Source organism: Syngnathoides biaculeatus, chromosome 2 (assembly GCF_019802595.1).
Source record: "Syngnathoides biaculeatus isolate LvHL_M chromosome 2, ASM1980259v1, whole genome shotgun sequence".
In the NCBI taxonomy this organism is placed as follows: domain Eukaryota; kingdom Metazoa; phylum Chordata; class Actinopteri; order Syngnathiformes; family Syngnathidae; genus Syngnathoides; species Syngnathoides biaculeatus.
In genome coordinates, this window is record NC_084641.1 from 15,798,394 (window position 1) to 15,823,913 (window position 25,520).

Sequence of the window (25,520 nt, forward strand, 5' to 3'; positions counted from 1 at the left end):
GGAACATATTAGGTGTTGGACAGGAAATGTTACTGATTTGTGCTCTAGTCACTAATTTACTCTGTGAACAAATATTGCAGCTCAGCCTTTCCCGAGTGCAGTGATTTCCAATCTTGATAGAGCCAAGGCACATATTTTACAATTGAAAAATTCCACGGCACACCAACAAAAGTAAATGTCACCAAAAATGGATCGATTAATTAGTGTATGTACTTCATGCCATCTAATAGAAGAAGATTTTTTTGTTCTGTCTGTCATTGTGCCACACTGGCATAAATAGATGAATAAAGATACATTATTTCTCGGAATAAATGTTTTTTAGCAATTACATAAAATTGGATAACTTCCTACAGCACACCTGAAGAGCGCTCACGGCACACTAATGTTCCCCGGCACACTGTTTGGGAATCACTGCCCGAGTGGGCGTCATGGCTGGCAATATGCTTTTGGTGGCACTGTATGTCAAACTTATTTGAAAAAGGATTAAAAAATATAAAGAAGCTATTCCTAAACAAAAATATATACTCTATATATTTTTTTATTCTATAGAAGTGGGGCGGCACGGTTCAATCCCGGCCCCGCCTATGTGGTGTTTGCATGTTCTCCCTATGCCTGCGTGGGTTTTCTCCAGGCACTCCAGTTTCCTCCGACATTCCAAAAACATGCAACGTTAATTGGACACTAAATTGCCCCTAGGTGTGATTGTGAGTGTGGCTGTTTGTCTCTGCCCTGTGATTGGCTGGCAAACAGTTCAGGGTGTACCCCGCCTCCTGCCTGTTGACAGCTGGGGTAGGCTCCAGCACTTCCCGTGACCCTTGTGAGAATAAGTGTCAAAGAAAATGGATGGATGGATATAAAAGTGGATCGCGCCTTCACCAATAGGAATATGCGGGTCGCAGGGTGACGACAGCCGAGAGCCTTTGCGTTAAAGCAACAATTATTTTTATCTGAGGGTGTTTCAGAGCAAGCTTTTCAAGACGTGCCAAATAGGAATGTGATTTACCTTCAACAGCTTGTTGCTTGTTAGGAAATCCGTGGATGGCCTCAGAATTGCTGTCATGGCTTTTGTCAGCTCTTCATGAACATTTTTTACATTGCCGGAGGAGTAAGACTCCGGTTTGAAGACAAACTGTGCAAAGGCAAAACCAAGAAAGAAAGATTTCCAGCTTTTTATTGAAGAAAACATCAGCATTGTTTGCATTGTGATCGTATCCAAGAGACACATAGCAACCTTGACATAAGACCTCAAATAACGCTCAAGCCCCTCTTCATGGCACTGTGCTACAATGTGGACCATCACCCTAAAGAAAAATAGACATATTGTCAAATGGGATAGAAAAGTGCGGCATAGACCGTCGTCCTTGTGCTTGTGGTCTCACTTTGTCACATTGACAGCCACATCTTCATGCGAGGCCCTGGTGAGGACGCAAAACAGCTGGTTGAGAATGGTTTGCAGAAAGTTCACCATGATATGACCCTCAACGGCGTGGAGACTCTATCCAGGAAGGAAGTACAGGAGATTTCTTTTTTGGGAACATTAATCCATGACGGGGTCTTGTTTTGCTTTAAAAGATTGAATATGCAACCTTCAGGAATTTCACCAGCCTGCCCTCTAATCCTTGTTCTGACACTTCAACGCTTTCACAGTGGTGGAAGAAATTGTGCAGGTGTTGATCCTAAAACAATGAAGAATAATTATATAAGAAATATATTTCACAACCCCAAAATGTAATATCTGTAGAAATCCATCGCATACAAGCAGTAGCTTTACATACTTTATGTTCTGAACAACTGGTTGAATATTTTGAGGTCAGGATGGTTCGAATAGGTTGAGAACAATGGAAGTGGAAGGTAAATGGTATGTAAATAACTAATTGATCATTTGGGGATGTTATTATGAAAAGTGGGAATTCTGGTAATGTTAAATATGGGTCCATAAGTGTCCTGAATAGTTGAAGACCTTAAAGTGGCGATAGTTTGAATCAGTTGAGAAATGTGTAAGGAGAATGTCAAGAAAAAAAATCCTGAATGTTGTTGTGGAAAGTGGAATATAAAAAATGCATGACTTTTGGGAATTGCTCTTCAGCATTAACACAATTATATTACAGTCCTTATACAGCGAGCGTGGTGCAACGATGGTTACACATGGTACCTGAGTGTAAATTGTGGAAACGAGATGCGCCGAAACTTTGAACAGAGGCTTTCCGCCGTCAACCCACTTGATGTCCGAGCCAGAATGCTGCAAAGACATATGCTAGTTTGAGATACATGAGTATTTTTTATTCGTTGGATCGAGAAATATCGGTTGTTTATTGCAAAAGGTCCCTTGCAAATGCTAATAATGTTTATTTATTTATTTATTTATTACCCTAGTGACAGCATCAAGGCAACTGAGGTAGCTCGGGGGTAAATGAGCAGCCACTGGTAGCTGCTGTTCAGCCACGTTCACCCTGCCATCTTTGAGTAGAGGCCACCATGCTGAGCCCACTGTAGGAACAAAGAATGTTTTTGTTTTTTTTTTACACCAAAGAGCATTATACTTCCTGTCTTATTGCAAAGGTGCTCCTAAAATAAGTTTCCTATTCCAACATGTATGTGTACAAAGCAAGGTCCATAAAGACATAGATGAGAGACTATGTTAAGGGTGAACTTGGCTGGTCTGCACAGTTCTGCCTTCAGCCCAATAGAACATCTTTGGGTTGATTTCAAGTGGGCAGTGAGCTAAGCCTTCTTGTCCAGCATCAGTGCGTGACCTCACAAATATGCTGCAAACGAGATACTCTATTGACTTAATTAAATGGGACATAAATAGGCCAAAATGTCTGGTTGAGTAAACTATCTGCCAAATCACTGCTATGCTTCCCTGACACTTCTAAAACAGTGTACACAAAAAAAAAATCTAAATTTGGGACTAATGTGCATTTATAAATGTATATATGGGCACATCGCAACAGATTAAAATTCTGTAGGAAAATTCATTGTATTCCAGCAATTCCAAAAGTGAAACTCATTAAATCTACAGATTCATTCAACACGGGAAAATACTTTTCAGAAGGCCAGTTCCAACTTAATTTCCATATTAAAGTCATTTAGACTGCTTCTTATGTAACATTAAATTATTGATGTTAAAATGTGGGTTTCCATCAACTCAAATTCTAATTTATTGAGATGCAACATGTATACACAAGAAATGGTCTCAAAACATTGAGAACCTTTCTCATCTTTATTCCATATTCAAGATTGATAACATCAGAAAGCTTGATAAACAGAAACCAACAATAATGATAATCATTTTTCATTAATTCCAGAGTTAAATTATGAATGTGTGTAATATACAAAAAACAAACAAATCAAGAGACGGGAATGAACAAACACTCCATAAACTGTTTGTATACATAATAAGGAATAAAAATACCACAATTGTAATTTATATAATGTATGAAATTAGGATTGGAAATGACAGAATACTGTATACGAGACTGGGTTGAGTCAAGCAACTACTGCAGTGGGGATGTGTGTGTGAATCAATCAATTTACATTGAGATTTGTTGCATGTGTAAAACGTAAAACCAATGAACGTAAGTTGAGAAGAGTCTGTACTCTGCAAACAAGAACAAATACGCACATATTGATGAACCACAGATTTGTCCATCAAATATCCACACACGTGATTTAGGAACATACTTGTGTGGACACACAGTTAGTGAAGTTAGTGAAAGAGGCCCATTGTCCTGTACCGTGGTGTCCTGTGCTGAAGTACCATTTCACCCAACCTCCCCATTGGACTAACACCTGCACCAATGCTACAGGCTAATTGTCTTTAGCTGTATTTTTCGCAATTCATTATGCTGTGTTCAGGAAACAGCCTACCTGGGGTCTCCACTAGCTCTTTCTTCTTCTTTTTGCTGTCACAGCTAATGTGATAGAAGGTAAAAAGAAGGTGGTGCTTTTGGTGCAGTCGGGTTGGCAACTCAATCTTTATCTGGGTTGGGGAAGAGATAGAAATTCCTAAATGCTGGTTCTCACATAGTAATGCTGCAGAGTAGGCTAGTGACCCTGAAAGGGAGCATTACAGACAAAGCTCACTAGGCATATATAGGGAGGAAACGTTACCTCCTCATAGAACTCTGGGTTCTGTTGGTGGTGCAAAACAGCCGCATAGGCCTGTTTGGTGAATAAAGAACTTCCAGGACGTCCATAGATGCACTGTGGCAAACATATGGAAAAACAGCCCACAGTTCAATAAATAAAACTTCAAGATAAAACGTGGATTAAGACAAAACAAATATAGTATTTAGACCGACAAGACAAGATTAGCTCAAGCCAAAGGTGAGTGTTCAGTTATATTGTGTTCATTCATTTTCTGTACTGCTTATGCTCATTAGGGTTGCAGACGTACTGGTGCCTATCCAAGTTATCTTTGGGCAAGAGGCGGGGTACACCCTAAAGTGGTCACCAGCCAACTGCAGGGCACGTATAAACAAAGAACCAGTCCCAATCACACACGCACACCTATGGACAATTTGGAATCCTCAATTAACTGCTGGATTGCAGGAGGAAACTTGGGTACACAGAGAAAACCCACACAGTCACGGGAATAAAATGCAAACTCCAGATCTGAAACTGGATCCTCAGAACTGTGAGGTAGATGTGCTAACCAGTTGCCACCATCCCATCAGTTATATCATATACTCTTCTTCTTCTTTGACTTTCGGCTTGTCCCGTTAGGGGTCGCCACAGCGTGTCATCGTAGATGAACGCATATTTGTTTGGCACAGTTTTACGCCGGATGCCCTCCCTGACGCAACCCCGCTGCATTTGGCCGGGGAGAGAAGCTTACAGCACCTGGTATTCACAGGCGGTCTCCCATCCAAGTACTAACCAGGGCCAAACCCGCTTAGCTTTCGAGATCTGACGAGATCGGGCGTTCTCAGGGTAGCATGGCCGTAAGCACAATACAACAGTGTTGATGAACAACGAAAACGGGTCTCAAAGTAATGTTGTTCAATCAACACTTACAATGGGTAGTCTGTGAAAAAGGGCATTGGCGATGGAGGCTGTTTAATGGGGGGGGGGGGGTTATGGGTCTTCAGGCCCTGCGACCACTGCCAACCATCCAACTACATTTATTCACAGGCAATTTAGGTCAAGTGTCTTGCCCAGGGACAACGAGAACATGACGAAGCGATGACCCTGTGGTTGCAGAGCATAAACTTACCCTCGTTACCATAAAATGTACCTTTAGTGGCTGGACTTCCTCTTTGTCAGAATCCTTGAATTCAATGCAAACTGCAATATTCCTAGCCTGAAAAGACAAAAAGTACATTCAGTAAGGATGACGTTAACAAAAAAAATTTGCATCAAGACAATCTTCCTGATTCTGTGACATTGTCAAATCATGCTGACAGGTAAAAATAAATGGGAATGGAAACCAACTTTCCAGACCGATGAAGGGAAAATATGAGTGAAACCCAAAAGAGAGCTGAATGATTCAGAAAAAAAAAAGAAATATGAAGGGATGTGGGCAACTGGATTGGTGTCTCTTCACATAATGGGCTGTCTTTGTGAGAATCTACATTGTACTAATTGATTAATTACAATCAGCCAGCAGATTTGTAAGATGAGAAGGAGCATACGGTTGGTGAAGATGTGCCAAAAAGCTTCCATCCATCCATCAATCCATCCATGGATTTTCTGAGCCGCTTATCCTCATGAGGGTCGTGGGAGGGCTGGAGCCAATCCCAGCTGTCATTGGACAGGAGGCAGGGTAGACCCTGAACTGGTTGCCAACCGATCGCAGGGCACATGGAGACAGACAACAGTTGCACTCACAAACACACCTAGGAGCAATTTAGAGTCTCCAAATAATGCATGGTTTTGAGTGTTGGAGGAAACAGGAGTACCTGGAGAAAACCCACATGGGCACGGGGAGAACACACAAATTCCACCCAGGCAGAGCTGGGATTTGAACCCCGGTCCTCAGAACTGTGAGGCCAACACTTTAACCCGTTGCTCCACCATGCTACCCCAAAACCTTTCCAGTCATAACATTTTTCTGATGCTGGTATAATGTACGTACCTTTCCGAAAGATTTTTGACCATCATATTTTAGGTGCTTTGGATACACATAAAGATGGTTTTTATAGATGGTAAAAGGTTGGGAGCACTTGGCAATGGTGGGCACAAATTCCTCCACCTCCAGTGCAGTGCTGTCTGACCCATTTACGTCAAAATTCCTCAAAGGGATATAGGAAGAAGTGAGGCAATCTGTAAAAAGAGACAAGAGATGTTTCAAAATTAAATTGCTTTAAGTAGATGGTTACATTTTTTTGTAGGTTTACTGGTAATGTCCAGGGCCACACAATCAATAGTTACATCCAGATTCCCTAACAGGATGGGAAGTTTCGCCATTTTCTCTGGTCTGTTGGGAGAACATTATGGAACAATCAATGGAAAACAGCTTTAGAAATATCTTACAGAGGTGTTAGTGCAAAGAAAGGAAGGAAAAAGTTTACTTTCTAAAATCAGTGAGGTATTTGAACATGTCCTCATCCGTTAATTTGTTGCTGTCTTGTCGATAAAGAGCTGAGAAGCGAGAGTTTTTGTCCAAGGTTCCTGATGCATCTTTAAACACGGGCCTGTGACAATAAATAAAACTGCAGTGACACATCACAATCAGTTTAACATCACAGGTTTCGATATAAAGCATGTACCTCTTCTTTCATGCAAAATTATTTCACAGCCCAAAATTGTATCGATCAATGCTAATCGACAAAATCAGTGAGCCAAAAGAGAAATGAAATTGAGGACTAAGCAAAGGTCAACATGCTGTAAAACTTTATATGCTTCCATTTGATGCAGATGATGATCTCAGCTACAGGATTTTTATTTTTTATTTTTTTGGTGGTGGTTTAATTTCAATCAAACTCAAAGTGTGTAAAAGTACTATGTTCCATTTTGATTCAATTATGAAACTTCTGTCATACATTTCAAGTCTTTCGAAAGACATTTTACTCCTTCAATAGGAGTGTAGGAGGCAGGAATATAATTTAATAGTATAATGGTGAGGGTAGAGCGAGGGCTGGCGCTCGGGAGTGTCCCTCTTGCTTGATCAAGCTAAGTCTAGACAAGTTAGGAATACGGGGCTTTTGGATGAAACTTCAGAATGAACCTAGAACTTCAGGATGAATCTAAAACAGACAATAACCTTTGGTGGCATAACCAGAAGTGTTCACTGAAATAAACACCTTGCAGACCAGGCGAACGGCATCCGGTACTGCCCCAATCTGCTGCAGGCCATCTTTGCATTCTTCAGTACCTTTTGAGGCATCTAGTCAGGACAGGAGATTTTTTTTTTCCCTTTAAAGAATCAAATAAATAGAGATAGATGGGAACATACTGTCATACTGATGTAGGCACCTTTGTAGAATCTGAACTCTTCATGTAGGGTTCAGTGCAATGAGTAATCCCCCCTTGGAGGATCTTCTCAATCCTTGCCACCAGGAAGATCTCAGGATGGGGACACGTGACTGAAAACACCCCCTGTTTGGGGTATTGGAGAGCTGTCTCTGATAACCCACTGGCCAGCCTTTGGCTACCAAAGGGATCCTCACCCTTACCCCCATTCACGTGCAAAACATGGCCGCGAGCAGAGCCTAATGTCATTTGTCGGACCAACGGGTGGTTGAGATCCACATGGAAATCAGCTGAGATTTTTCTGCTGTTTTGAACATCGAAGAGGGACAGAACTACAAAGAATGGTTCCACCTTTCATGAAAGAAAGAAAAACTTTGTTTCCATTCTTTTAATTCTAAATAAGCATACAACAGATGAGACAAAAGAGTAGACCAATCCCAATTCTACCCCTTAGCCATTTTCCTTCATTTTAGCACTTGGTTTTGCTCTTGCACGAGAACCTGAGGGATATACCATTTCCTAGGGAAAGGGCTAAGACGGAGGGCTGTAGCCTTTGAAACCAATTGTGATCGAGGAGCTGTGTGTTTACTCATGTTTGGTTATGTGTTTGGTTATGTTGATAGTTGCTCTTGGGCGACATTGTCTGTTAAAAAGTTCCTTCTACAAAAAGGTGTTTTCAGAGTATAGATAAAGGTGCAATATAGTCATGCATCCGCATACTCCAGTTTCCTCCTACATCCCAAAAACATGGATAGTAGGTTAATTGAAGACTCTAAATCACTTGTAGGTGTGAATATGAGTGATCATGGGTATTTGTTTACATGTGCGCTGCGATTCGCTGGCAAGGAGTTCACAGTGTGGGGACTCCAACTTTGCCCAAAGATCGCTGAGATGGGCACTTACGCGTGTGGTACGGAAGATGAATTCCTAGGGCCATTTATCCTTGCTCCTTAGCCCTTCAAACGAAGTGCCAGAGAAAGGGGAAAGACAAATGGTAAGGGCTAATGGATAGAATTGTGATTGGTCCTTATAATACTGATTTGTAACTTTATAAGAGAACATACATTAGTTATTGGCCCCACTTCATTCTCTTCAACGCAGCATTGCAGGTTGAACAACAAGCCATGACAAGTGACCAAGACCCGCTTTCCGAATTTCTCCTCAAACTGACACACTTCTGGCTCAATGCTAGTGAAATCCAGTTTCTGTTAATTGAGACGCCTTTGTCAAAAAGCCATTATTAGTGATGAAACATATCATGAATTTGGATATTACCTGTACATCAGGGTCCAATGTAAACAGTTTCAGCCTGGCTTCACGCCTCGGTTTTAAATCAATATCGCTTGCTATCTACAAAGAAACAAAATTCAGCAGCAAATAGTAGTAAAATTGTTAGTTTCACACTTTTTGGTACTTCTGTTTTCATGTTTATAATTGCCGTTGCTTTAATATTCTTGTAATTAGCAGTTATGGTTATTTTTCTAAATTCCTGAACAAAATAATATTGGTACGCCTGAGAGGATGTTGGAAGAACAATTAACAATAATTGGTCACAATAAAGCTCCCCTTAGCAGACGGGGGGAATTCACCTGAAAACTGTCTTGAAAACTTCCAGAGGAGTGGTCATATTTTCCGTCATCCTCGTCTGTTGAAAAGATGGAATTCTTTTGGTTGATGAAATTGTACAGAACAGTGATTCTCAACTGGTGGGTTGGGACCCAAAAGTGGGTCTCGGACCCATTTTGAGTAGGGTTCAAAGAGCTAGTAAAAATAAATATGCGTCTCAGATAATGGATGGATGAATGGATTACTACTGTGATTTTTTTCTCAGAGGTTCAGAGGCCACTTGTTTACTTAAAAAAAAAAAAAGAAGACAGTGCACCTCAGCCTTTTGCTTGCTGTAATGGCAAGGAATATGCCTTTGGAGGCCCAACAATCTAATTTGAAACGGTATTAAAGAATAAAATGTACTGTAAAAATAAAGTAATTGATGGTGTAGTGGTCCACACATCTGAATTTGGTGCAGGCAGGTTGGGATTAATTCCTACCGAGTGATGGCGTCTATATGTGGATTGCGCCTGACTGGGGATCAGTTCAGGGTGCAGTCTGCCTTTGGCCCAAAGTTAGCTGGGATAGGCTCCAGCACTATCACAATCCTTGAGTGGATTAGCATCTTGGAAAATGGAAATGGAAAATATACTGGGCTATTTTACTCAAAAAAAAACTTCCAAACTTCGGTGAAAGTGGGTCGCAACTTTGCAACAATAATAAAATGTACAACAGTTGAAAACCGCTGATATAGAACATAATAATAACATGTATAATCTGGTGGGGGTTTGAAAGACAAATACATTATTTAAGTCATTGTCCTATATTAATAAGAGGGCTGAAATTCCATTTGGATTGATGAATGGCTTGATGGATAGTGTGGATATTGTATTGTATGTAGTCATAATGAAGAGAATTCCTGACAAGTGTGAAAAAACATACAATCTCGTAAGTCCCTGTGATGTTTTTCCTGCATCGCCTGTTCCAAGCTGCTATGGAGAATTCTGTTGAGGGTACTGATCCATTCCTCCATCTCCAGTTCACTCTCTGCAGCCAGCAGGAATGTGCTCTTATCCTGCATCTTCAGCTCAAAGCCAAACCTCCTTACTTTATTGTTCTGGAAAACCGAGATAAGAGGTGAGCTTGCAATTAAAAAAATTATAAATGGCATAATCGTTATAGTCTTTATGACACATGATAAAAAATCAGCTGTCTCTGGGTCAATCATTTTTACACACTCATTATGGGTAAACCACTGCAACCTCACAAAAAAAAGAGCCAACAACTTTTTGTTTTATAGTAACACTCCATTATGAATAAAGTGATAGTATAGACAGGTAATAAGTAAATTTTTATGGTGTTTGGATTTTTTTGTTTTTGTTGTTTTTTTGGTTCTTTTTGGGGGAGTTTTGTATGTTTGCGTTTATGTATGTATGTTTGTTTGTTTGTTAAGAAGACCAACTTTCATGTTCATTTTGATCAGCAGTGTTTTTTTTTGGCTCAAAACTATGGATTGGATGGCATTTTTTCCACAGTCTCTTCCTTATTGCTGAGTTATAAACATGAAATTCAACTGAGGCAAAGGAGGCTTGCAGTTCTGTTGTTGTGTGTGCATCTCCTGGTCCCAACCTGAACAACACCCATGCATGAGTCAAGGAAGATCGTTCCTTTGGGTTCCTTGGAGGTGTTTTCATCTTTGTAGAAATTTAAGTTGTACGATCCATCACCAAGCTGAGCCAGATGGAAGTATCTCCTTTTGAAGGACTACAGAGTGAAAAATGAGTGGTATGACGTTACTGAGGCAGCTGTGAAAAGTAAAACAAAATATCTTCATACATAGTTGAATGGAACAGGCTGTTTTCTTCTTTCACTCCCTATTCTGTTACCCTTACTTAGGCCTCATCAAGGCCAACTCCTGATGTAAAGTAAACTCTGAGTGTTGAGACAAAACGTTTTGGCAAATTTGAAGGCCAGGAAAAAGAATAAAAATGAGCTGTAAGTAAATAAAAGGAAAAGACGAAGCTATAGTGGTCTTTAAGACCTGCATACCTACCAGTGACCGACTCGGGAATGGGGCATACACGATTTAACAATATGATCCATGCACCGGAGAACATTGTTGCGGTACTCACTCGCATAGTAACACTGATTGTGTTGTTCACGTTGCCTTTGTATAGCCAACCGTGTTTAGACACTCCTCCGTTGGGAGACCAAAGGGAGTCGCCGTCCTGCAGGAGGGAGTGCAGAGGAAACATGAAGGCATTCACAATAATGTCCTCCACTCCAAAAAAAAGTGCTGTATCCCCAAAAGCAGTTCCATAACGGGTTACATATTCTATACATATATTCTATACATATAATATTGTATATTCTATCATCATCTTTACTGGGCATATCTGCAGAGTGTGCTATTGAGAAGGTTTAATGGTGTGACTAGTGCATTAATTTAGGAACGTTCAATAGCAAATTTCTACAGGTGTTAAGAATTGTTACCTCATCTTTTTCCACATCTTCATCCACCTCAAACAGGTGACTGGTCAGTTTTTCAGGCCTTAATACCTTACTGAAGGGAAGCGTAAATGTCACATGATTTAACATATACAGTTCATAGGACTACGCTTAATTGTCCAGTTTCTGAAGTATATATCAACATACTAAAATTAGTAGTAGTTGTTGTAGTAGTAGTAGTAGTTTTAAAAACATCTGGGGCAGAAATGCTTGTCGAGTATTTTGTCCAGAGATGGACTGTGTGTACTTTACACTCCCTCTGGGGATCAAGCCCAGGGCAAGGCTAGTGTTGTGTCTAGTGTTGTGGTCTGCAGTATCTCAAATTCTGGAGAGCTAATATCCTCATTAATTCTTGAGCCTTGAGCTTTTTGCCTATTAATTTTAGTTTGCACATAATTTTGTCACTGATTTGTAGTTGGAAGAGGAACATATGTGGTTGCTCTGGCAATGTTGGACCAACTGCAATTTTCTTCCATGTGGGTCCATAAGCCACAGAGTTGTGTTGTCAGGATCTGTGCTAATGTTACTGTTCAGGTGTGCAGTGCTGAAGTGCACAGATGAGCTCTGTTTGCATCTTTACTCCATTGCAAAGCTTCTTTGTGTTTTGCTATTGATTGCTTACCGTTTTTAAAAGATATACTGGAAAATTGAACCTTGCATTTGAAACTAACAAAAGCATTGTTAAATGAGTAAGCCACTCATACATTTACAATAAAGTGGATATGTTCTGTCCTTCAATAGTCTCTGGGCTCCACAAGGATAAGCGGAACTGACACATAGAGGAAATAGCAACACTTTTGAAGTGTAACTGTTAATATCAACAACAATGCTCATAGAATAGTACAACACATGTCCATCGACAGTCGACGGTAGAACCAGGACCTGACGTAAATCCTTTTTGAGTGGTGGCCCTGTAAGAAATCACACTGACCCCGAATATTCAGAATACATTCAATTTTAGCTTTTGTTTCGTATCTGTCATCTTTATACTGAATTCTTTTGAAACCTATTGATGGGCTAGCTTTTAATCGCATTTGGTGACAGCAGGGATTTACCTTCAAATAATGAAGATTCCCACACAAACGCCATATTAACACATACAGACGTTTAAAATAACAATGGCCACGGTCTTATATTCTTCCTATTTTGTAAAAAAAAAAAAATAAAGAAGAGTTCATTCAGTTTATATCTTTCAACTTTGTTCTTCTACTCTTTTTTTTTAGCTTACAGTAAACAAGTAGCTCCATCGCACCACACAACCCCAAAGCCGCCAAGGCGCACGCGGCAGGGGCAGCAGATGCAGTCATTGGCTGCATAAAATGTTAGTGACCGGAATTAAACATTTCTTGTTTTAGGTCAATTAGCTTTACCAAAAGCATTTATATTTTCTGAATGACAATAATGATTTCCTATTTTCCCATTATTTCCTAGATGTATTTAGTTTTCTTTTTTATAATTTCCATTATTTTAAAATGGTATTTTACTTGTTACATTTTTTTGGTTTGTTTTTCATTTTTGTAAGTTATATCTAAATTTTAATTTTAGTAATTGAATGTTTACAGTTTTGAAATCAATGAATAACCATGTTTATCAATCATGAGTTCAATATCAGTGAAGGTATTTGTGATTAATATTATTTTTGTAATTGCACAGCCCTAGACCCCCTTTCGTTCCCCTTTCACACTGTGCAGGCATGCAAGATCTGTGCACCCAAACAAACATGTCAGATCATATAGCAAATAGCACTCACAATAAATACTGTAAATTTTAAAATATACTTCTAATCCATATGATTGATATTGACAGTGACCAACAGATCTCATTCATACGGTGGCCTAGGTTCAGGGAAATGTTCAATTGTTTCACAATCTGTTCTATTGTTTTGCATTTCCAGGTCACCGTACTGAACAAGACATTTTCCAGATCTTATCGAACGTAGACCGCTATAGCTAAAGACTCACTTGGGAAGCTTTCGGAAGTCCCCAGAATATTCCTCATACTTGTAAGAGATCACATGCCAGTCTGACTTGTACGTTTTCATACACTGTGGAGAGAGAAAGTAAATCTCTGCATAATAGTAATAACAATAATAATAATAATAATAATAATAATAGTTCCTCCTAAAAAGGCTACTTAGAAGAAGACTTAGTTACACTATCTATTATGTAAATTCTTAACATATGGCGTGGGCCAAAAACTCTGGCCTCTGGAGTGATTCCCATTTGTATCCCGTGACCTGCTTCATGATGTCATTTCTGGCACAAACTGAGGCAGAATGTGCTTTAGCGGTTCAAATCAGGCCGCACCCAAGCCATCCTCAGCAGAGTTTTTTGGAACATGTTGTGTAGTATCACTAACAACAGCCATCTGCTGTGCATTTCTTTGAGATGGAATAGTTTTATCTCAGACTGACATTTTAAAGCATGTCTATATTGTCAGTATTTTCTTCAACCGTTGAAAGTAAAATTAATGTCTTTGCAGGGTTCATGTGGTGGTTTTACCTCTTGGACAAACAGTGACTGTGCTTCTTGATCTGCATTTTCTGGCACAGTAGAGAATGCGGTCCGACGTTGGCGGCGTAGAGTGCAGGTCTGATGAGAAAGGCACAAAATCAAACAGCCTAAATTAAGATCTTTGGTGGACTATTTCACAAGGGAAAAAGACACTAAAAAGGAAACGTGACATGAAGCAAGTCCGAAGAAAAAAATGGTTAATGTTTAAAGTGCCACTGACACCTAAAACTTAAAATTTAGTATGTTTTTAAGAAAAAAATATCACCCGGAATGGACACGTCTGTTTTTTCACAGCAAGTCCGAATGTTGTCTTATATCGGGTTTTTTTCATCTCACACCAGGGAAATTCTTGCCAGGATTTTTTCAATGGCGACATTCCCAGTGTGACAATATGGCCACCATTAGGATGTCGAGTGTGACTTCAACAACTTGGCGTATTAATGACACGCTCTCCGCTCATTTTTTTTTTCGCATTGAGATTGAAGTGAATAATATTATATGTAGTTTTCAAAACGAGATCTATTTTAAAATGTATATTTGGCTGTCAGTGGCACTTTAAATGTAATATAGTACAGTAGGTCTAATCTGGTCTATTCACTGTGCGGCTCCAGCTAATCACAATTTTACTACTAAAAACCACTACAGTGTAATGTTTACTGATCCCCTCATTACTTTGTGACATCTGACTTTTACTGCTTATTGTTTTTATCAGTTTATTCTTCTGAAGAGGTGTAAATACAGTATACTGCTTTTCTGTAAAGTAAACTACAAATCACCACAGGACAACCTATAGCTAAGCTCCACAGGATACCTCAGAGCTGACTTAAAAGGGGTATGACATATAGGCTTATACACACATATCTAGTGCAATGTGTGCAGATTTTGTGGACAAATATTTTAACCATAATCATCACTTTTAGACAAATTTCCTACCTCCCATTAGGGTAAACCAGAATGCTAAATGGTTTTAAGCATACCGGTGCTGTGTATTTGTAGAATGAGTGTTTGTATGGCCTAAGGCAATCAATACCGTTTATAAAGGTGTGCATAATTATTATGCAGATTCTTTTCTTTCGGCATCATGGGCCAAAAAAGGAGCTTTAAATAACTCTAAAAAGTCCAAAATTATCAAATGTCTCACAGAAGGATGCACCTCTCTTGAAACATCGAAGATATTGCAGCGTGATCATTGAACCTTTAAATGTTTTTTTTTTTTTTCTTGTAGCGGGTCAACTGGCCTGCAAGATACGCAAATTGATGCAAATGAACTGCCAAACTATGTGAAGCTACCAGGAACTCATTATCTTCAAGTCATATTTCCAAAATGCAAGATTACCTCAAAATATAATGTTCAGTGTTCAGAGACATAGCCAAGGTAAGAAAAGCTGGGGGAAAAAAACACATCACTGAACAAGAAACATAAGATGAAGCATCTAGGCTGGGCAAGGCAATACCTGGAAACAGATTTCTCAAATGTAGATAAAAACAGTGAGATGGAAAAATCCTTTAGGTTTTTTTTTTTTTCGTTTAGTTGTGGAGTACAGTAATTATGCACACCAATACTTCCTTCATAATTGTCCACATATTGATATTCTGCAAAGAAAGCCAAACCTCACTTTTATTCTCTTAAACATTCTTGTTTGTGGTTAATTAACATTTTTTAAGTAATTTAAAATAGGATGGTTGGTGAGTAATAAAAACAATCTCCAAAATTGAGCCTTGCCTAATAATTACATACACGGTGGAGAGCAAGAAAGCAGAAAATCATTGCTGATGCCACAGGGCTTGGCGTGTGCAGCCACCATTAAATGTTACTCAACACAGAAGTTGTGTTGGAAAGCTTTGCTACAATGACATAAATTTGTCATTGCTCTTCTATGTCTAATATTTTTACACAGGCAAGCATTATTGGGCCTCATAGAATAAGTGGACCATTCTATTCAGAATATTCTTTTGAGGGTTTGGGTGGCAGCTCAGAGGCATAATTTTGATGTGATGAAAGAAAGTCAAAGCTCGTCGTTCCAAATTGGTGAATGATTGCATGACAGCAATGTGATTACCTCTTGGTAAAAAAAAAAAAAAAAATTGCAGGCAAACCAGACATTACAGTTCTGTGTGAAGACTCATGAAAGTCTATGATTGATCGGTGACCAGTTCAGGGTGTATGCAACCTCTAGCTCTAAGATAACGAGGATGGGCTCCACCACAACTGCAACCATAGTGAGGATAAGCAGTACAGAAAATGGATGGATGGACTAATTTATATTGCACATTATACAACTTGTATCCTTCTTAGCCCATACACGAACTGCACAAAGTTTTTTGAACTCACAAGGCTCGTCATGAACGTGTACAGTTTGGTGAATTGGGGGACAGAGAAGTAGTATTTAAATTTTACATTGGTGGAGAAATTCCTGTGATTGATTGCCTGTTCTTCGTGAGTACCATTATCCTTCCACCCATGTTACACACTCTCTGTCTCTGTACATTTACTGGTCGGCCGTAACGGTACCTTACACACAGCACAGAAAGCCGTAAAAAGATAGCAGGCCAGTGTGAAAGTGACAGCTCTCACTTTTACAACTGATTTCCTGAAAAAAAAATTGTTCATCCATTCATTTGTTCATTTCTTGTTATGCTGGTATTTTCTCGATCCCAAGGAATCGCAGGGAGCACACAGATGAACAAGCATTCACACTCTCACTTCACTTTCTTGCTAGCTCTACACCAGACATGCAAACCATGACATGAAAATGGAATGAGTTGTTCCTTGGCCCGTGTGTCCCCTGACGATTTCTGGTATATCGTAATCCTAACAAACCAATTTGGCTACTAACCAAATAAAAACTTGTCATCTCACGCTTTTCATGCTTCGCAATAAAGAGAAGTGGGGTAATTATGATGTGGAGTAGCACATTGCTTTTGTGTATTAGTCCATTTGCTTTTTTCTACATTCCCAAGGACAAGAAAATTAGTCTTAACTTGATTGAAAGGAACTACAAGATAATCCAAAAAAATCCTTGCACACTACCATCAATCAACTGTGGTTAAATTACAAACATTCCTTTCCACATTGTTAATGCTAGACTTTGAGGTTCATGTTACATGATGCATGCGTGGCATGATGCATAAAAGGGGCAGAAAAAGGCTGGCATCTTGGCAGCTCAGTGAAGAAATGCTTTCCGCAGTTAGGTCATGAGTCCCACTTTATGCGCTCACATGCACTTGCATGAGGGCGGAATGTGTGTATGCAAACTCCTCTGAAACCACGAGCCTCACACCCCCTTCCATTCTCCTCTCCACCTCTCTCGGGCCAGTGATGTGAAACACATGGCAGGTTAGACAGAAGCGCGAAAAGGACTTTTATTTGTGCTGCTTCAGTCCAAGTGGGTCAATGAGGAAAATTTCGGTTGGAACATTTAAAATACAAATAATAACACTAATAATAATTGATTTTATATTTATAGGTGGATGGTCGGTGTGTTTAATTAGCACTGGAATTCCGAGTGTGTCTTTGGAAAACATGTCTCCCCTGTAAGGGGTCGCTGGACCCAAAAAGTCGGAGAACCTCATATTATCACATACAGTGTACTGTAAAACATTTCTTTGCTGATTGGATGGTCGAAATCACTTATTTTGAGGCCTGTAGCATCCGTCCATCCATTTTCTTTGCCGCTTATCCTCACAAGGTTCGTGGGGAGTGCTGGAGCCTATCCCAGCTGTCAAAGGGCAGGAGGCGGGGTACACCCTGAACTGGTTGCCAGGCAATCGCAGGGCACATGGAGACAAACAGCCGCACTCACAATCGCACCTAGGGGCAATTTAGAGTGTCCAGTTAATGTTGCATGTTTTTGGGATGTGGGAGGTAACCGGAGTGCCCGGAGAAAATCCACGCAGACACACGGAGAATTTGAAAACTCCACACAGGCGGGTCCGGGGTTGAACCTCGGACCTCATAACTGTGAGGCCAACGCTTCCCAGCTGATCCACCGTGCGGCGCCCCTGTTGCATCCATTACAACTTAAGTTGAAATCATCTTCAAATAGGTTTATTTGCCATTAAAAATAAGGTGGCACATTTAAATTATGTGATATACAGCATCTGGTCAGCATGGTACACTACGAGTAAGTCTTTCCTGCAGTTGAAAGGTTTTGTGTTTGAATACCTGTATAGGCCATGTGGAGTCGGCACGTTCTCCCTGTGCTGACATTGCCTCCTACATTCCCAGAGATCCATGCTGGGTTAATTGAAGAGTGTAAATTGACGATTGGTGTGAATAAGAGTGAATTGTTGTCGTGTTGACATGTAAGTGCCCTGTGACTGACCGCTGACTTGTCGAGGGTATATGCTGCCTCTCGCCCAATGTCACGTGGAGCCCTAACAAGGACTAACAAATAGTTCGCGAATGGATATGTCTGGCTTTGAGCAATCTCTATCAGTCACTAAAATATTCACCCATGTCTCAACTTGTCTAATGCATGCCGATTGCTGCAGCATTTTCTTTTTATAATGAAAGAAACACTCATTCTCAGTGACTGTCTACACACAGTTACAGAAATACAGAGGTTACTGAGGATTACTGGACAGGCTAAACTCACATTATCTCCAAATTCTGAACCAGTATGTGCATCACAGAGAAAATGAGCTGTTTCCAAATCAGTTATAACAATAGCATTGTGGTGGCAAATGGTTCAGAAACGTAACGTGAGAGAACCAGAGCAGATTCCTGAGAATTGTAACTGCATCCTATTTTGGCTGGAAACCTCCACTGCTTGAATACTGTCTATATGTTTTTTGCAAGTAAATTGCTGTGTGCTGTATGCCATGACCAACTTGTGTTAATCTTCACTTGGAAATTGCATTTAAATCCTGACAAATTAATCAAGTGCTGCTGTGGGTATTGTTACATCAACTGCTAGGAACAATTTAAGGCAATGCCATGCAATCAACTTCCATCCACGATATCGTATTGGGGGAGCCCGATGAGAGACTGGTTAGCACATCTGCCTCACACTTCCGAGGACCTGTGTTCAAATCCCTTCTTGCTTGTGTAGAGTTTTGATGTTCTTTTCATATCAGCATGGGTCTTCTCCAGGCGCTCCATTTTCCTCCCATATCTCAAAATTAATGAATAAAACATGCATGGTAGTTTGATTTAAGACTAAATTCCCCATTAGTGTGAATTTGCGTGTGAATGGTTGTTTGTCTATATGTGCCCTACAATGATTGGAGACCATTTCAGGGCGTACCCTGCCTCTCGTCATGAGTAAGCTGTGATAAGCTCCAACATGCCCACAGCCCAAAGAAGGAGAAGCGGTATGGAAATGGATGAATATCAAAGTTGATGCTCAAGTATGTAGTGACATACAACGATGGACATAAACTAAAGAAGTCTTTGGATTGAAATTTTGACCTTGGCTTTCATGAGTTTTACACCCATTATTTTTCTTAAAGATAACCAAGTCACAATGAGTTTTGAAGCAGAACCTACAGTATTTAGGCCATGATGGCGTCTCAGGGACACATGGTCTTTTCGGTTTTGGAAATTGTGGAACAGTGATGCCTTGCAATACAAGTGGCAGAACTAATGAGTTTTTCCAAAAACAATTTATCACATAGCTGATTTTTTTTCTTACGATATAAGCAAAAACTTGCAAATCTATTGCATTTTAGATGCCGCCGGTAGATGGCGAAGGAAAACTTCATACATCCAAGACCATCAGTTCACATTGTTTTCCTTGCAGTGGAAGGAAATGCACCATTTGCCTGGTTTTACAACCACTGATGGACACCACAGAAGAAGAACGACAAAGAAGGACACTACATTAGGTACCGACATGGCTTGTGCTCATATTTTCCATGTGAGAGAGCCTTATGTGGAAAGCAATGCGATTGGTGTTTTTATACAGTGCAATACTGTTGAGTGCAAGTTTTCTTATTTAAGACAGAGAGTCTTTAAAAACAATTATTTGGGTACCGTATTTCTGCACTATATGGCACACCTAAAAGCCTTTCATTTTCTCAAAAGCCGACAGTGCGCTTTACAATCCAGTGGATCAGTATTGAGCATTTTGTGCAGCTCCATCTAATGGATGCATAATGTAACCGCAGCCTCTACTGTATTGTCTATTCTATGCGGCTTATAATGCGGTGCACCTTATAATCCGGTGCGCCTTATACATGGAAACGTTTTAAAATGGGCCATTGATTGAGGCTGCGCCTTACAATGCGATGCGCCTTATAGTGCGGAAAATACAGTATTTATATGGGTGGCTGGAACAGATTAATTTGATCTTTTTATTTCAATTGCGAAAGATAATTTAAGAAATTATTTCTTTGAGGTATAAACATAGTCACACAATTAATTGAAGCGATATTTCAAGGCACCCCTTTATATTATACAGTAGTACCTTCCCCCTGGTATTCAACGACATAATTGCTTGCTCAATAACATTCTTTGACAAAGAAAATAATCTAGGCTTCTTGTTTTTCTTCTTGGATTATTACTCGGGTCGGTTCTTCGAATAAAGTCACTGTTCATAAATTGATGTTGTAGTTTTACCTGAAAGTCATCCACAGGGAATAGCAGCATGTCCCGTAGAGGATCACTGATGATTTGCATGTTGCTTTGTGTGATCACACTCTCATAGTCCAGAGGCTCAATGATCTTGGGCTTGACCTAGAAAATCAAACAATAGCATGGCATCAACATGTGGCAGATCCAGCATGTGATCAGTCACTGTTAAACATATCAGAGAACTTGTTGTCAGGAGGAGTGGGTTATTCAAACTGTGTTGACAAGTTAGCATTGTTCTTTCACGATTGGTCATCAGTTAGAGCAGCTCGATAAGTGAAGGGAGCGATGTAAGGATGAGCTGATGAGGGTCTGTGTGGGCCTGCTTGTTTGTGTGAGTACGTGACTGTACCAGTCACTACATCATGATCTCAAAACTCTGATGAATCAAGTCTCTCCTCTTAGTTATGACAATGGTCCAGCCGTGGGAAGTAACAAAGTACAAGTCCTTCGTTACTGTACTTGGGTATGTTTATTTTGAGTTTTTATTTTTCTGTCACATGCCTGGAAAGAGTACCACAGATGCATTATTTGCCTTGTGGATGCTCGTGGAAAAGTACAGAGAAGGTCAGAAGGAGCTACATTGTTTCGTTGTAGACACAGAAGTCAATGACCGAGTACCAAGAGAGGAACTGTGGTACTGCATGCACAAGTCTGGTGTGGCGGAGAAATATGATAGAATAGTACAGGACATGTACAGTATAAGGGCAGCAGGACAGCGGTGAGGTGTGCCGTTGGTGTGTCAAAAGAATTTTAGGTGGAGGTGGGACTGCATCAGGGATCCACGCTGAGCCCCTTCCTGTTTGCGGTAGTAATGGATAGGCTGACAGATGCGGTTAGACTGGAATCCCCTTGGACTATGATGTTCGCAGATGATATTTTGTTCTGCAGTGAAAGCAGGAAATAGGCTGAGGAACAATTAGAAAGATGGAGGCTTGCAATGGAAAGGAGAGGAATGAAGATTAGCCAAAGTAAAACAGTATATACTGTATGTACATGTGAGGGGCGGAGGAGGAGGAGTGAAGCTCCAGGGAGAAGAAATTGTGAGGGTGAACGACTTCAAATACTTGGGGTGAACAATACAATGCAATGGAGAGTGTGGAAACGGGTTCAAGGGGGCGGAACAGTTGGCGGAAGGTGTCTGGTGTTCTATGTGACAGAGGAGTCGCCACTAGGATAAAGGGCAAAGTTTATAAAACACTGGTGAGGCTGGCCATGATGTACGGTTTAGAGACGGTGGCACTGAAGAAACAACAGGAAGGAGAACTGGAGGTGACAGAAATGATGATGCTGAGGTTTTCGGTTGGTGTGAACAGGTTGGATAGGATTAGAAATGAGCTCATTAGAGGGACAGCCAAAGTTGGATGTTTTGGAGACAAGGTTAAGTGGAAAAGGAAAAGGAAAAGAAGAAGATTTTTCTGTCAATTTGGTACATTTAGATATGTTTCCTTTCTTCACCTTACTCTGTCAAAATCGCTCTTGAATACACAAAAAAAGAGTTCATAAAGCCATAAATTGGTTTTGTGACCAGATTCTTGCATAATTATGTAACAGTTAGTCAGGTTTGCAAGCGTGAGCCGCTCCTTCATGCTCCTGCAGTGTGTTTTCATTTTAGAATTGTGTTTGAGTCTTGTGCAAAAAACATCTGAAAGTGCAATGGCGACTGTAGCGCTCTTTTTTTTTTCACTTTACCCAAGCAGTAGAGTATCTGAAGCCAGCTGGTAATTCAAAATGCGGTGCAATATAAAGCAAAAAAATGCTAAAAATCAAGTAACGTGGAGCATTCGAAAGTTGAGGTACCACATCATCTCAGATTTTTTGAATCCCTTGAATTCATTGCCTTCTGATGTTGTATTGCAGAGGAATAACGCGGTTGGCATTGACAAGACTGTTCAGAGCCGTTTGTATGGAAAGTAATTGTCGGTGTCCCAGATGCCACATTGCCAGGCAACCATTTGCCTGGCAAAGCCACAACATCTGCATGCGTATGCACCGCATCATGTACGGTCTGAGTGGGAAGGCGGATTACCGCCAGCTCTTCCTGATGTGCCAGTTTGTTGGGAAGGCAATGTGAAAACCAGCTTAATTGTGGCCCGCAATGCAGTTGACGAGCAATCAGTCCAGAGACTTTCCCTCATCCAAAACTGTGCTGTGAAAAGCTCCAACGTCACACATGACACTGAACAGAATAATGAATGAGAAAATCCATAATAGTGGTTTACATCACATAATAACCTGTAGATAGAGCTTTAAAATGTTGTCTTTTTCCAGCTGATCATAATTATGCTGATAAGGGATAAACCTGGCACTTCAACTTCACTGTTTATTGTTGATGCAACTCTGGTCATTAGAGAAAAACTTCATAGGGTGCTCTCTCATTTATGTGCTCTATTTTATGGTATTGCTTACTTGGGCGATCCCTGACTTATATACTCTATTTCATGGTATTTCTTATTTTTTCATCTCTTCAAAGTATCAGGCAGCTTGTCCAACTTCCAATATCTGTGGTACAGTAAGAGTTAAGGAGCAAAAGGAACTCAAGTTCCTAAAAATAAGGATCAACATTCAACTCCCTGGGGCGGTATATCCTGGAGCTGCTATTTCCCATTTCCGTCCAGTTCCTTTCAAAAGTCATCTTCAAAGATGCTCTAAATAGCCAATCTTGGAGATGAGGAATGTGTTTTAAACCATCAGATCCGATTACTTCAATGTCGTATGCAACTCACTGAACGAAAAGAAGGATGGAATAACAGTAACTTACCGATGACACCTGTGACCCAGCCTCCACCTCTGCCTCGATTTCAGCCAAGCACTTGTACTTCTGCGGTGACTCTATCACCATTTCCCGCTTAGGGGCTTTTCCTGCCCGGCCATGCATGGCAGGCAGTGCCCAGTCGTCCCTGCCTGTGATCAGTAGTGAGATTCACTGCACTATGTATGTTGTCATGAACTTTTCCTTCTATGCTAAGTTGCAACGCCTGCCTCCTGATCTCTCAGCAGAGGGCCCCTCCCACCTTTACAGCTTGGATAATTTGTGTGTGTGTAGGTGTGTGTGTGTGTTGTGTGTGTGTGTGTGTGTATGTGTGTGGTATGTTATGTGTGGGATGATCTGAGAAACCTGCCTGTCCCCCCATTAAAAGCATGGTGTCATGGGTCAGTTCCATAGCATATCTTACTGTCATAAGTATACGTGTCATACAACTTCACCTGTAATTGTCTGAATGGTGAGTCACGCATTCAAAGTAATAATTTTTCCCCAAATTGAAAATATTCATTTAATCTTGGTTTAATTTATTTTCTGATTTTTAATTAATTTAAGGAAGAGAAAATTCAATGTTAGTTGAACCCTGAACTGGTTGCCAGCCAATTGCAGGGCACATAGATACAAAACAGCCACACTCACAATCACACCTAGGGGCAATTTGGAGTGTCCAATTAATGTTGCATGTTTTTGGGGGATGTGGGAGGAAACCGGAGTGCCGGGAGAAAACTCACGCAGAGAGCATGCGAACTCCATACTGGGAGGGTTGGGATTGAACCCGGGTCCTCCGAACTGTGAAGCCAACGCTTTCCATCCGTATCACCATGCCACCTGATTGTAATCATGTCATGTCATTATCCAACCCATTTATCCTCACAAGGGTTGCAGGAAAGCTGGAGCCTATTCCAGTTAGCTTCGGGCGAAAGGTGGACTACACCCTGAACTGGTCGGCAGTCAGTCGTAGGGTAGATATCGACACCATCACTAGGCGGGAATTGATTCCACGCTGCCCGCACCAAAGGCAGGCATACGTACCACTACACCATCAGTGACTCCCGGATTGTAATCACTTAAGGGCAAATTAAAATAACAATATGCCGTATATTTTTGAGGTAGTATGGTCAGTGGACGAATGGTTAGCACGTCTGCCTCAGGTTCTGGTTCATATATCAATCAGCTTTGGCTTTTTTGTGTGAAGTTTGTATGGTCTTTCCGTTTTCCATCCCCACGTGTTGGGTTTTGTCCAGGTACTCCAGCTTCCCCCTTCCTTCTAAAAATCATACTTAGTAGGTTAATTAAAGACTCCAAATTTCCCATGGTTCTGAATGGTTGCCTTTTTATTATGTGCCCTGTGACTGGTTCGCAACCAGTCCAGCATTTACCCTGCACCTTACCTAATACAGATGGGAAAGCCTCCAACTCACCTACCACTGTCATATATATCCATCCATCCGTTTTCTTTGCCGCTTATCCTCACGAGGGTCACAGAGGGTGCTGGAGCCTATCCCAGCTGTCAACGGGCAGGAGGCGGGGTACACCCTGAACTGTTTGCCAGCCCATCGCAGGGCATATAGAGACAAAAAGCCACACTCACAATCACACCTTTGGGCAATTTACAGTGTCAAATAACGTTTCATGTTTTTGGGATGTGGGAGGAAACCCGAGTGCCCGGAGAAAACCCACGCAGGCACGGGGAGAACATGCAAACTTCACACAGGCCGGGCCGGGTTCCAACCCGGGTCCTCTGAACTGTGAGGCAAACACTTTACCAGTTGTCCCTGTCATATATATATATCTATCCATATATGAATGAAATGACTATTATTAAGTACTGAAAATTAAATGGACATACTTTAAGAATAGTTAAACTACATCTCAAATATTGAATCAATTTTCTGCTCTTTAAAAATGTTCTATAAATAAATCCAGATGAACAATATCTACCATCAACTCGGTCACTATCCTGACTGCTCCCTGTTATTGTCTATGTGCCAGTCTTGTTGAGCCTTCGGTGATGGCATTGCCAGTCCTGCATTATAATAACCCTCTTGTCTTGTCTCGTTGATGCTCTGAGGTCATCCTGGTTCATTCACCAACGTCTCAGCAGCACTTTGCATACTATGAAACTAAATAAATAAACAAATAAATAAATAGTGCTACTGTTGCTATTGTAACATGCAATTTGAGAGTGGTAGGAGAG

At 40.6% G+C, this 25,520-nt stretch overlaps 1 protein-coding gene and 1 pseudogene across 1 annotated transcript in view; both read right to left on the reverse strand.

The window, feature by feature from the left end:
- LOC133509536 (dedicator of cytokinesis protein 9-like) overlaps nt 1-23,504 on the reverse strand; it is a 42,561-nt gene extending 19,057 nt beyond the window's left edge. The window contains exons 1-25 of the mRNA XM_061836646.1: nt 23,321-23,504; nt 20,548-20,664; nt 13,974-14,063; nt 13,434-13,516; nt 11,458-11,527; nt 11,097-11,192; nt 10,594-10,728; nt 9,907-10,081; nt 9,006-9,061; nt 8,692-8,766; nt 8,481-8,621; nt 7,420-7,767; nt 7,248-7,330; nt 6,516-6,638; nt 6,342-6,421; nt 6,080-6,267; nt 5,240-5,305; nt 4,114-4,206; nt 3,871-3,982; nt 2,369-2,487; nt 2,153-2,239; nt 1,587-1,676; nt 1,380-1,495; nt 1,232-1,301; nt 1,004-1,129 (exon numbers count right to left, since the gene is read on the reverse strand). Coding sequence (XP_061692630.1) covers nt 1,004-1,129; nt 1,232-1,301; nt 1,380-1,495; nt 1,587-1,676; nt 2,153-2,239; nt 2,369-2,487; nt 3,871-3,982; nt 4,114-4,206; nt 5,240-5,305; nt 6,080-6,267; nt 6,342-6,421; nt 6,516-6,638; nt 7,248-7,330; nt 7,420-7,767; nt 8,481-8,621; nt 8,692-8,766; nt 9,006-9,061; nt 9,907-10,081; nt 10,594-10,728; nt 11,097-11,192; nt 11,458-11,527; nt 13,434-13,516; nt 13,974-14,063; nt 20,548-20,664; nt 23,321-23,437 — 2,856 coding nt within the window. The 5' untranslated portion in view covers nt 23,438-23,504. The remainder of the gene's footprint in view (nt 1-1,003; nt 1,130-1,231; nt 1,302-1,379; nt 1,496-1,586; nt 1,677-2,152; nt 2,240-2,368; nt 2,488-3,870; nt 3,983-4,113; nt 4,207-5,239; nt 5,306-6,079; nt 6,268-6,341; nt 6,422-6,515; nt 6,639-7,247; nt 7,331-7,419; nt 7,768-8,480; nt 8,622-8,691; nt 8,767-9,005; nt 9,062-9,906; nt 10,082-10,593; nt 10,729-11,096; nt 11,193-11,457; nt 11,528-13,433; nt 13,517-13,973; nt 14,064-20,547; nt 20,665-23,320) is intronic.
- On the reverse strand, nt 4,834-4,952 carry LOC133497362 (5S ribosomal RNA; annotated as a pseudogene).
- Nucleotides 23,505-25,520: the final 2,016 nt, after the last annotated feature.